Raw genomic sequence first — 11,449 nt, 5'->3', positions numbered from 1 at the left:
TGACTCACAATCTGAGGAAAGTTGATAAACATATGAGCTCCTAAAATTACAGTGAATTGTCTTGAGGCTTTAACTGGGTATTCCTGAGACACATCTCATGTCCGTGTAAAGGTGCTGGACTGTCGCAGGTACAGAATAGATATATGTTGGAGTAAAGCCTGTCATGTTGGCCACAAATGGTCTGAAACATCTGGTCAAGGCTGGACAATTGTATATAATATTAACTCATAAAAAGTTATTTTATAATTCTTGGACGGAACCATTTCTGTTGTTTCTGACTCTCTCTGCAGATTAATAATCTTCACATTTTTAAATGGGAACAGGTAACCAGACGTGGGTGAGAGAGTTTATTCTCCTAGGCCTGTCCAGTGACTGGGACACACGGGTCTCCCTCTTTGTTCTCTTCTTGATCATGTACTTGGTGGCAGTGCTGGGGAACTTCCTCATCGTTCTTCTGATCAGACTAGACAGCCGACTCCACACGCCCATGTACTTCTTTCTCACCAACCTCTCCCTTGTTGATGTCTCTTATGCCACAAGCATCGTTCCCCAGATGCTGGCGCATCTTCTTGCAGAACATAAAGGAATCCCATTTGTGAGCTGTGCAGCCCAGTTATTCTTCTCCCTGGGCTGGGGTGGGATTGAGTTTGCTCTCCTGGCAGTGATGGCCTATGACCGCTATGTGGCTGTGTGTGATCCCCTGCGTTACTCGGTCATCATGCATGGAGGGCTCTGTGCGAAGTTGGCCACCACATCCTGGGTCAGTGGGTCTGTCAACTCTCTCATGCAGACCGTCATCACCTTTCAGCTGCCCATGTGCACAAACAAGTATATTGATCACATATCCTGTGAACTCCTAGCTGTGGTCAGACTGGCCTGTGTGGACACCTCCTCCAATGAGATCGCGATCATGGTGTCTAGCATTGTCTTGCTGATGACACCCTTCTGCCTGGTCCTCTTGTCCTACATCCAGATCATCTCCACCATCCTGAAGATCCATTCCACAGAGGGAAGAAAGAAAGCCTTCCACACCTGTGCGTCTCACCTCACAGTGGTTGTCCTGTGCTATGGCATGGCCATTTTCACTTACATCCAGCCGCGCTCCAGCCCCTCTGCCCTTCAGGAGAAGCTGATCTCTCTCTTCTATGCTGTTTTGACACCCCTGTTGAACCCCCTGATTTATAGCATAAGGAATAAGGAGGTGAAGGGTTCCTGGCAGAAACTACTAGGACAATTTTCTGGACTAACGTCAAAACTGGCAACTTGATGAATCCTGAGTATCACTTAGAGAAAGGAGCTTTGCCTGTGTTTCTTCCCACTTAACTCAGACACAGCAGGCATCACCCGCATTGCCCTGGCAACCAGCAAGGAGATGCTGACACATGCCCTGGTGATGCTGGGTAGGAGGCTGGAGGTTGGATTTGGGTGTGGGCTGTGGGTATATTTTTATGTCACAGCAGCATGTACAGAGGAGTTAATCACTGCAGTAATAGGATGTTCCACACTTCCTCAGTCTCCATTCATTTGGCTTGAGAAAACATTTACTGTTTTGATTTGTCATATTGTTTGTAATCATGGACCTAATCATGGATCTTACCCTGGACCACTAGTTCTTATTTATCCAAATTTTGTGCAAGGTAATTGTGTTTCCACTGGGAACTAAAACATTTTCATATTTTAGACTCACTTAAAAATAATGTGTGATATATAAAGCCACATCCAGTAACTGTGTGAGTCACTGTTCTGAGAAGAGAGATATTATCAAGGCTTTTATGATGTCTTCGTGCTGGACCCATTACATGTGCACACAGCATCTTGTCTGCCTGATGGAGGTACCTCAGTGGAGGAGCATCCACTGAAGGTCTTGTTTTGCAGTGATGGGAGTATAATTAAGGTATTTGGATGAGGCTGCTACTGGCCAAGGAAAGGCTAGGATTGGGGTGCCGCCTGACAGCACAGATTTTGAGAGGATTTTTATTGTATATATAAGCAGCACCATTTAAATATTAAAACTGTCCAATCTCTGAAAAATTCATAACCTCCTTATCTAGACTTCAGAAACCAGCACATAAAAATGAATTAATATATAAAATATAAAATATGTAGTTAATCTTAGAAAGGACAGAGCCCACTGAATGATAAAGACAATTTCAATATGTATTTTGGGAATCATGCTAGTTGAGTCAGTTGTGCAGTGTGTTCCCCTTGTCTCTCTATTGAACACCTTCTCCCTTCCCTCCTCCCACAAGCAGCAGGGTCCTAGGTGACCTTTGTTAACTAGTGAGGTGGAATATCTGAGACTGGACCTCTTCTCTGAGGAAGCACCTTAGTAAGGAACAAAAGGGGGAAGAAATATTGTACGGTGGGTAAGGAAAGGGGAAGAGGATAAAGAATGGGTAGTAGCTCATTTTCTCCCTTCCTTGAAGAAGTCCCTTTCTTCTTGTGTCTTCTGTAAGTCTGGATTCACAGTTCTCCCATTTGTGAACACATTATCACACAATCGCAGTGCCAAGCAGAGTTGAAGTTTCATATAATCCAAAGCTTCTTTGACGTTCTAAATCTACCTAAAGACTCAATCCTAAATGTTTCAAAATTGGCGTGTGGGCCAATAGAAGTCAGTGGTACTGGACTAAATTTCTCTTGTGTATTCAGGTGTATCAGTGGAATATCTAAAGTGTATCAGTGACACTGAATCATTGAAACACAATAGTCAATATGAATCAGTCCTGACAATATAATGGCATAGCAGGGAAGACAATGGAGCTGTTAAAATCAGGGTGGAAAAGGTCACAGAGAATAAGACTTTGGGGGTGATTGCAGAAGACTTATTGTATGAAAGACCAGAAAATGTCCTAATGTCCTATTGGAGGCCAAGAAAGTGAGAACCAGTGATCCAGATAACAACCCAAGCAAAGGAGTTCCTTGTAAAGTGTGCCGAGCTGGAACACAGCACAAAAATTAAGAAGTATCCCAAAGCTGGGTTTATAGGAAAGAGAAGATGAGGAAATAGTTAAGATAAGGCAGTTGGTGGCCAGGGACCTGGCCTTGGAGGGCCTTGAATGCCAAATTCAAGCCATTAACGATTTTTAAGGCAACACATGGCTTGATGGAAATGACATTCTTGTGATATCACTCTGGCAAACAAGTCAGAGGAAGAAAAGAATGGAATAGAGGAGACTAGGTAGCGGACTGCTCCATGTCACTATGGAAACATTAGACAGAGTTGGAGGGGGGTGCCTGGGTGGCTCCGTTGGTTAAGCACCCCACTCTTGATTTCAGTTTAGGTCATGATCTCATGGTCCGTGGGTTCATGTCCCACATTGGGCTCTGCACTGAGGGTATGGAACCTGCTTGGGATTTTCTCTCTTTTCCTGCCCCTCCCCCTTCCCCTCAAAACAAATAAGTAAACTGGGGTGCCTGGGTGGCTCAGTCAATAAAGTGTCTGACTTCAGCTCAAGTCATGATCTTCTACTTTGTGAGTTCAAGCACTGCATCAGGCTCATGCTGACAAATGGAAGCCTGCTTGAGATTCTCTCCCCTCCCTCTCTGTGCCTCTTCCACTCATGCTTTTTCTGAAAAATAAATAAACTTTAAAACAAACAAATAAACTTAAAAAAAAGAAATATTAGAGGAATCTGAACCAAGATAGTGGCAGTAGGGAAAGAAAAATGTCAAGTCCCTTGATTGAAAAGAGATTTCAGAGAAACACTTCATCTTCTCCCAGTTTGGAATTTCCACATGGATCTCATTTGTCTTTTAAGATCTCATTATCCTGTCTGTTCTGTAAATTGTTGAGTCAGCTGAAAGATTGACCACTATGAACACATCCTATATACACTGTGGGAGAGAGATATAAAAGAAGAAGGAAATTAGTCAAATATGCCCAGGACATTTTAAGGAGGAGAATACACATCAATGCTGTTCTGCATTTCTGTGACCAGTGTGCAGTCCTAGTCTACTTTTCTCCACTTCCCATCCCATGATCCCTTTGCTCTCCTCCAAAAACATGGCTTGTTTGGATCCACCTGAAGGGTTTTCCAGATCTTCAAATTTCAAGAGGAAGAAATGTTGCTATCTTTCTCGGATATATAGAAAGAGATGAGTATAGTTTTATATTCTATGTTAAGTTTCACTTTTATCTTTTTCATTTTACAGACTTTTTCCCCCTCAAGGTTGTCTTTTCTCAGAAATTTAAATTCGCATTAACTAATATAAGTGAATGCCTTGAGATAACAAATTTTTCATTAGTAGCTGTTTGTGAATGACATTCTCAGTGTAAGGGAGGAGAATACTGTTGATTCTGGGGCAAAAGAAGATGATGTTCTAAATAAGGCCATTAAATAAAACTTTTTAAAATTGGATGCTAAAATATATTCGAGAATTAAAATCTTGTTCATTATTTTCTAGCCATAAAAAATCACTGAGGTATTTTGTAAAAAACAAACAAAACCCTTATATATATAAAAATTATAGCTCAAAAAGAATCCAAATAAGATCTGTACATTGCCATTTTCTACTATGTTTCTAAAGACTCACTTAAATCTATAGGTTCACTTTACATTTCCTTTTGCCTCCTTGGGATTTTTGTTGAATAAAACAATGTTGTTTTTCCCAGTTGCATTTCCATGCAGTTTGGTTGTTTTTTAGTGTGGTTTTGCTTCTGTTGACCTTGTATCTCCTGTTAGATCTGAAGGCTTGATCAGATATAAGTGTATTTTCTCTTTCTGGCAAGATTTTTCAGATGGTGGCATGTATTTTTATCAAGAAGGACACAGTGTTCAGTTTCTTTTTTCTAGGGTTTATTACAATTATTACATCGCCCAGCTCACGGTTTCTCAACAGCAGGGTTTCTCAATGTCTATTGGCATTTTGGGCTAGATAGTTATTTCCTGTGGGGACTATTCTCTATGTTGTAGGGTATTTTTCAACATTGCTGACCTCTACCCCCTAAATGGCAGTTGTGCTCCCTTCCCACCTACTTACAGTTTTGACAATCAGAAGAATCTCCAGACATTACCATACGTCCCCTGGGATGGCTAAATCACCCCTCATAGAGAACTACTGACCGAACTCCATTAATTATTAGGGGTTCCAGAGTGGCAATATTCTATCATTCCTTTCTCTTTATTATTTATAATACTTATAGAGACTTTCTCCTCACCACTATTTTATCTTCCTGAGCTATAGTTCATAGAAGAAAGGAAGGCAGGATAAGTGTTTTATTTTTTCTTTTCTTTACCCCTTTTAAAAAATACAACAAAAGAGATGTTTAAAAAAACATAATGAATCATCAGTGTAAACTTACTTTCCATATTGTTATTTGTTGCAATTATTATCCTTATTGGTATTCAAGTAGTCCCATATTTCCTGAGTGGGAGTCTATTTTAATTTCCTCTTGGCCACAAATCACAAATTTTGTAGCTTATAAAAACACAAAATCATTATCTAAGAGTTCTGGCGGTCAGAAGTCTGAACTGGGCTTCACGAGGCCAAATCTAGATGTCCAAGGGCTGTGTCCTTTTCTGGAGGATTAGGGAAGAATCTGACTTCTTGCTTGTCCCATCTTCCTAAAGGAGCTTTCAGTACTTGGCTTATGCCCCTTTTTTCCACCCTGAAGGTCAGCACAGCATCTTTAAACCTCTCTCTGACTATGATTGTACTTCTATTCCCACATGTCTTTCTCCTGACTCTGAGACTTTCTCCTTGCTCCCATACAGACCCTTGTCTGGGATCACACAGATTATCCAGGATAACCTCCCCACTTAAAGATCCTTAATCTAAATGCATCTACAGTTTGCTTTTAACACGTAAGGCAGGTTCTTGTATATGAATGTGAATATGAATAACATAGTTACAGGTTCTGAGGGTTAGGACATGGGCAACTTTAGGCAGTCATTACTCTGGTTACCAAAGAATCTATTCAAATTGCCTACTTTTGCCCAGCATGACTCCAGTGTCTTCAATAGCTCCCTGACTTCTGGTGTGATACAATATCACAGTCCCATCTTTTGCCTTTTTTGCATTATAATTGCAATTGTTTCTCCAAGAAGCACTGCTCCTTTTGATGGGAAATGGAATTTAGAGGGCACAGTCTGAGAACTGTGTTCTACCAGAGGTTTGTGGTTGGTTCTGCTGTAGGCAAGATGGAGAGTCAGTAATTATTGTAATTGAACTAGTCTTGGCTAAATGAGATCCAATATCTTTAACCCATAGATAGTCGTCCTCATTGTCACCATGAGCACTGGCATGCTTGGGAAATGAAGCTGATTGACTCCTGAGGTGGGCCAATATTCTTGTCCACATGGAAACAGAGAACTTCCTTTGTGATGAGAAATCCGATGGAACATAAGTGTATTCCTATTTCTTTCTTAAAGCTTGTGTCCCAATCCTCCAAAAGTTGTCTTTAATTTTGAGGCAGAAGGTTATGCATAGCCTTTAAATCAGTGCATATCTGTCTTCCAATTATTTTTCTTCTGTGCAAATTTATGCTGAAATGTACCTATAAAATTCTCCCCTTTAGGAAGAGTTCTTTGTCCATGGGCTTTCAGGGCCACACACTCGGTTAAATAGTCATAGGGATTACACAGAAGGCCATATTATGGGCTGATGGTTCAGTGTCAGGATGACAGGAAAAGGCATGGTGGGAGTATAAGTCAATTGTTTATGAGAGTTGTTTAAGTATTAAGGATCTGCTCAGGCTAGTTCCACATATACTGCTTTTAGGATTTGTTCCTCAAAGCCAGTTTTGATGGACAGCTCGAGGTGTATGATAACCTGGTTTCCCAAAGCCAGGAATTCCTGTGATCTGCTAGGTCCCAAAAGCAAGTAAGAATTGTTTCTCAAAAGAACAGCTAACTTGGCGCACCTGACTGGCTCAGTCAGAAGAGCATGCAACTCTTGATCTTGGAATCATGAGTTTGAGCCCCATATTGGGTGTGGAGATTAAAAAAAATATATATTAAAAAAAAGAACAGATAACTTGACAAAGGCATTTCCTCCCCAAACCCTATGGACCAGCACTTTGATTTTCCAATCATGTCATCCCACAGACTGTATTCAGCATTTCAATCTGTCATAGATAGTTCATGGGTCAGTGGAAACATGGGGCAATAAGGACCAAGTAGAAGATTGTTTATACTGTAGATAAACCATCTGGAAAGTTTCTCTTGGGCTGCTCTTGAAATTGCCATTCATGGCACCTTAATCTGATTGGCCTTCTAGTGGTAAGCCCAAAATGGACAAATATGGAAAACACGGAGTCTTGAAGAACAACAGGTACACATAAGGAGTAGATTCCACTGGTGTCATCACAATAGAAACTTCAAGACTGGATATCCAGACATTAGGCCTTGGTGACATAGTTCATTGATTAGAGAAGTTATTTCCTTATATGGTATAATATTGTGGATATTTACCTGATACCCACTGCATGGGCTGCAGTGAAATGAATGTTTATATGAAATATAACCTGTTTTCCACCTTTTTCTGAAAATATTCTTTGTACTACTTATTTCTTGGATCAGAAGCAAATCAGCTTAGAAGCAGACTGGACCTCCAATTGGTGTCAGATTCATTGGTCTGGTCTGTTGAGGGTGAGGACCACATGCTGGCTACTGGGTCTTCACCTGAGAGACACTGAGAGGAGGAAATGATCAAGCTAAATGCTCCTCAGTGTGCACTCATTCGCATGATTTCAGACTTCTTACTAACAAGGGCTTCTATGGGGTTTGAGTATTTTAAATATCCCTTTAAAAATATAGAGGCCTGAAATAAACACATGATCTCAAATGTAGTCCAATCAAGTCAGAGTCCCATGCATGTGACAGAAACTGGCTATTTGCTCTTAAACTCATTTCCTCTATGTCACAGTGAGGTGAACCATGGGACCAAGTTCTAGCTTCTGAAATGTAGATGCAAAGAAAGGAAATATACCACTTCCAGGACTGACCTTTTGAAATCTCTCAACCACCAGCCTCCTTCATTCACTCTTTCACTCTGAAGTCACCCCCAGGGGATCCAGCAAGGACTTTGGGGGCTCAGAGGGCAGAGGAGGCCTGGCTTCTGTCATTGACTGGATGAGATCTACCCTCACCAGTGTTACCCACATGGGAATTTGTGTAAATAAGAAATAATTTTATTGTGTTATGCCATGGTTATTCAGGAACTGTTTCAGCATCTAGCCCACTTTGAATAGTACAGTGAGGTTTTTATTGAAATATGATTATTTCACAATACCCTGTGTGCATCTAATTCATACCCTGCTACTTATAACTAACAAATGATCTTTGCCTTCAAGCAGCTCACAATCCGATTAATTTCTAGTAATTTGGACTTTTTCATAATTATTACAAATGTGTTTAAAATTGCTTTGGCTTTTTAAGTAGATACCAAGTATTGAAATATGATCATTGAAACTTTCACACCTTTATCACATAAACTGATGTTGAGCCAACACTCCGAATTCCTTACTATTTGATTTTTTTGTGCCTCAGTACTATGCTAACATTAGCAAATAATAAAGCCTAATTCATTATTTTGTATTGAGATATAATTTACCTACCATGAAGTGCATTTTTTTGGGTACAGAGTTCTATGAGGTTTTAAAAAATTTACACAATCAGGTAAGCACCAACACAATCCAGACAGAAATTTTCATCATTCAAACATATTCTTTGCCCCTCTTGTCCATCCATTTTCTGGGTATTTAGTTATTCATTATTATGAATATGGGGTTTTTATCCATTAAATTTTTTTTGTACTTTTTCTAAAAATAATTTGCCATGTATGGGTGTGCCTATTTCTAGACTCTTCTGTTTCTTCTAACACTGTGATTTGAAATTGGTGGTCTAGGTTGTCTAACTTTGTTCTTCTTTTTCAAAATTGTTTTCTAGAACCTGTGTTTTTCTACAAAATTTGAGAGATTAATTCTCACAATAATTTCTTTGGGATTTTGGTTGATTTTGCATTGTATCTACAGATCAGTTTGGAAGAGAACTAATATTTTTAAAATGTTATCTTTCACTCCATGAACATGATAAATATTTCTCCATTGAGGTATTGTTAGATTTCTTTCATCAGTATTTTATGATTTTCAGTATAGAGATCTATCATATATTTTGTTAGATTTGTACCTAATTCTTTCAAGTTTTTGTGTGCTATTATAAACAGCACTGCCTTTTAAATTTCAGTTTTCAATTTTTATTGCTGACAAATACAATTGATTTTTGTATATTGACATCATGCCTGGTGAACTTGCTAAACTCATTAGTCATAGAAGCTTTCCTGTAGACGAGTTGGGTTTTCTATGTAGATAATTATGTCATATGTGCATAGAGACAGCATTATTTCTTCCTTTCTAATCTGAATGCCTTTTACTTCTGTTGCCTGATAAAAGGCACTGGCAAGGACCTTTAGTATACAGTGTTAACAGAGAGATGCCAAAGGACATCTTTGACTTATTCCCAATCTTAGAGGGAAGGGTTCGATCTTTTACCATTAGGGATGAATTCAATTAAAGGTTCTTTTGGGATGCCTGGGTAGCTTAGTCGATTAAGTGTCTGACTCCGGGTTGGGTCATGATCTCACGGCTCAGGGGTTCAAGCCCTGCATCGGGCTCTCTGCTGACAGCTGTGCCTGGAGCCTGCTTTAGATTCTACATCTCTCTCTCTCTCTCTGCTCCTCACCTGCTCATTCTCACTCTCATTCTCGAAAATAAATAAACACACAAAAAATTGTAAGATTCTTTTGATACCATTTATCAGGTTGAGGAAGTTCTTCTTTCCTAGTTTGCTGACAGTTTTTATCACGAATATGTGTCAAATTTTGTTAAATATGCTTTCTACTTTTATTGAAAGGATCATGTCGTTTTAGTCTTCAGATTGATGATGTTGTGAAATACATTGATTAGCTTTTGCATAATGAATTAGTCTTGCATTCTGAGACTAAGTCAAACTTGGTCATGAGGTATTATTATTTCTAATATTCCTTGATTCAATAACTAAGTTTCATTAATAATTTTTTGTGTCAACTTAGTGAGGGATAGTGCTGTATGGTTTTTCCTTTCTTGTAATATTTTTTTTTTCTGATTCTACATCGGAATAATGTTAGTCTTATAAAATGAGTTGGAAGGTGTTCCCTTCCTTTCTGTTTATGGAAGCAGTGTTGTAAAATTGATATTTCTACCTTAAATGTTTGGTAGAATTTATCATTGACATCATTTGGGCCTGAAACTTTTTAGTTGAAAAAGTTTGAACAATGTATTTAATTCTTTATACATATAAAATTATTTAGAAATCTATTTCTATTAAAGTAAACTCTGTCACTTTTTATGTTTTAATGAATTTGTCCATTTTATCTAAGTTGTTACATTCATGAGCATTTTGGGGATTGGCATGTCCTTTTAACTATTGTTTTAATATCTGTAGGATTTATACAGATATCCCCTTTTCTTCTGTTGTTGGTAATTTGTAGCTTTTCCCTATTTCTGTTGAGTTAATTCTGGCTAACAGCATATCAATTCAGTCTTTACAAAGAGCCAGATTTCTATTTCATTGATTTTTGTCTATTTTTCTTTTTTCAATTTTATTTATATGTGCTTTTATCTTTATTTTGTTCTTCTTTTTGCTGATTTGGGTTCAATTTGTTCTTCCTGTTGTTATTTCTTTTGTTCAAAATTCAAATTACTGAATTGGGACTCTTCTTGTTTCTCATGTGAACATATAATCCTCCAAGTCTCTCTAAAAACCACTTCAGTTGTGTCTCAAAAATTTTGACTATTTTTCATTTTCATGCAATTAAAATATTCTTTTAATTTCCTGTGGGACTTCCTTTGTGATGTATGGATTATATGGAATTGGGTTGCTTAATTTTCTAATTTTGGAAATTCTTACATACGTCTTTCTGTTATAGATTTCTCCTTTAATTTCATTTTATCTAAGAATGTACTTTGTATTATTTGATTTTTTTAGTCTTTTGAGTTATTTGTGGCTCAGGGTTTTATCTATCTGTATACATGCTCTATTGACTGTTGAGTTATTTGGAATCTTCAACTAAAATTGTGCCTTTATCTATTTCCCTTATCATTTTTATCAGTTTTTACTTAATCAGTCTTGATACCTCTGGTTAGTGTGTACACATTGAGGGTTGTTATGACTTGATGAATTGACCCTTTTTCCGTCATGCAATGTCCTTCTTTATCCCTGTTAATATTTTTTGTTCTTACATTTATTTTATGACATTAATGTAGCTACTCCAGCTTTTAATTGTTAGTGTGTTCATGGTATATCCTTTTATTCTTTTTTTCTCAACATATCTATACCCTTAAAGTTGTTTCCTTTTATATAGAATATAATTAGGTCTGACTTTTATCTCATCTCATAATTTCAATCTTTTATGTAATATACTGAGACAGACTACTTACATTTATGTAATTATTGCTGTATTTTGATTA

At 38.1% G+C, this 11,449-nt stretch overlaps 1 protein-coding gene across 1 annotated transcript; it reads left to right on the top strand.

Annotated features, from left to right (window-relative positions):
• The first annotated feature begins 313 nt into the window (after positions 1-313).
• Positions 314-1,267, top strand: LOC115304773 (olfactory receptor-like protein OLF3). The gene has a single exon (XM_029955073.1). It carries the CDS (start codon positions 314-316, stop codon positions 1,265-1,267), a length of 954 nt encoding a protein of 317 aa, XP_029810933.1.
• Positions 1,268-11,449: the final 10,182 nt, after the last annotated feature.

The sequence above is a fragment of the Suricata suricatta genome, chromosome 2, assembly GCF_006229205.1.
Source record: "Suricata suricatta isolate VVHF042 chromosome 2, meerkat_22Aug2017_6uvM2_HiC, whole genome shotgun sequence".
In the NCBI taxonomy this organism is placed as follows: domain Eukaryota; kingdom Metazoa; phylum Chordata; class Mammalia; order Carnivora; family Herpestidae; genus Suricata; species Suricata suricatta.
The sequence above is the reverse complement of the archived record's forward strand: the minus strand, read 5'-3'. Positions and strand labels throughout refer to the sequence as shown.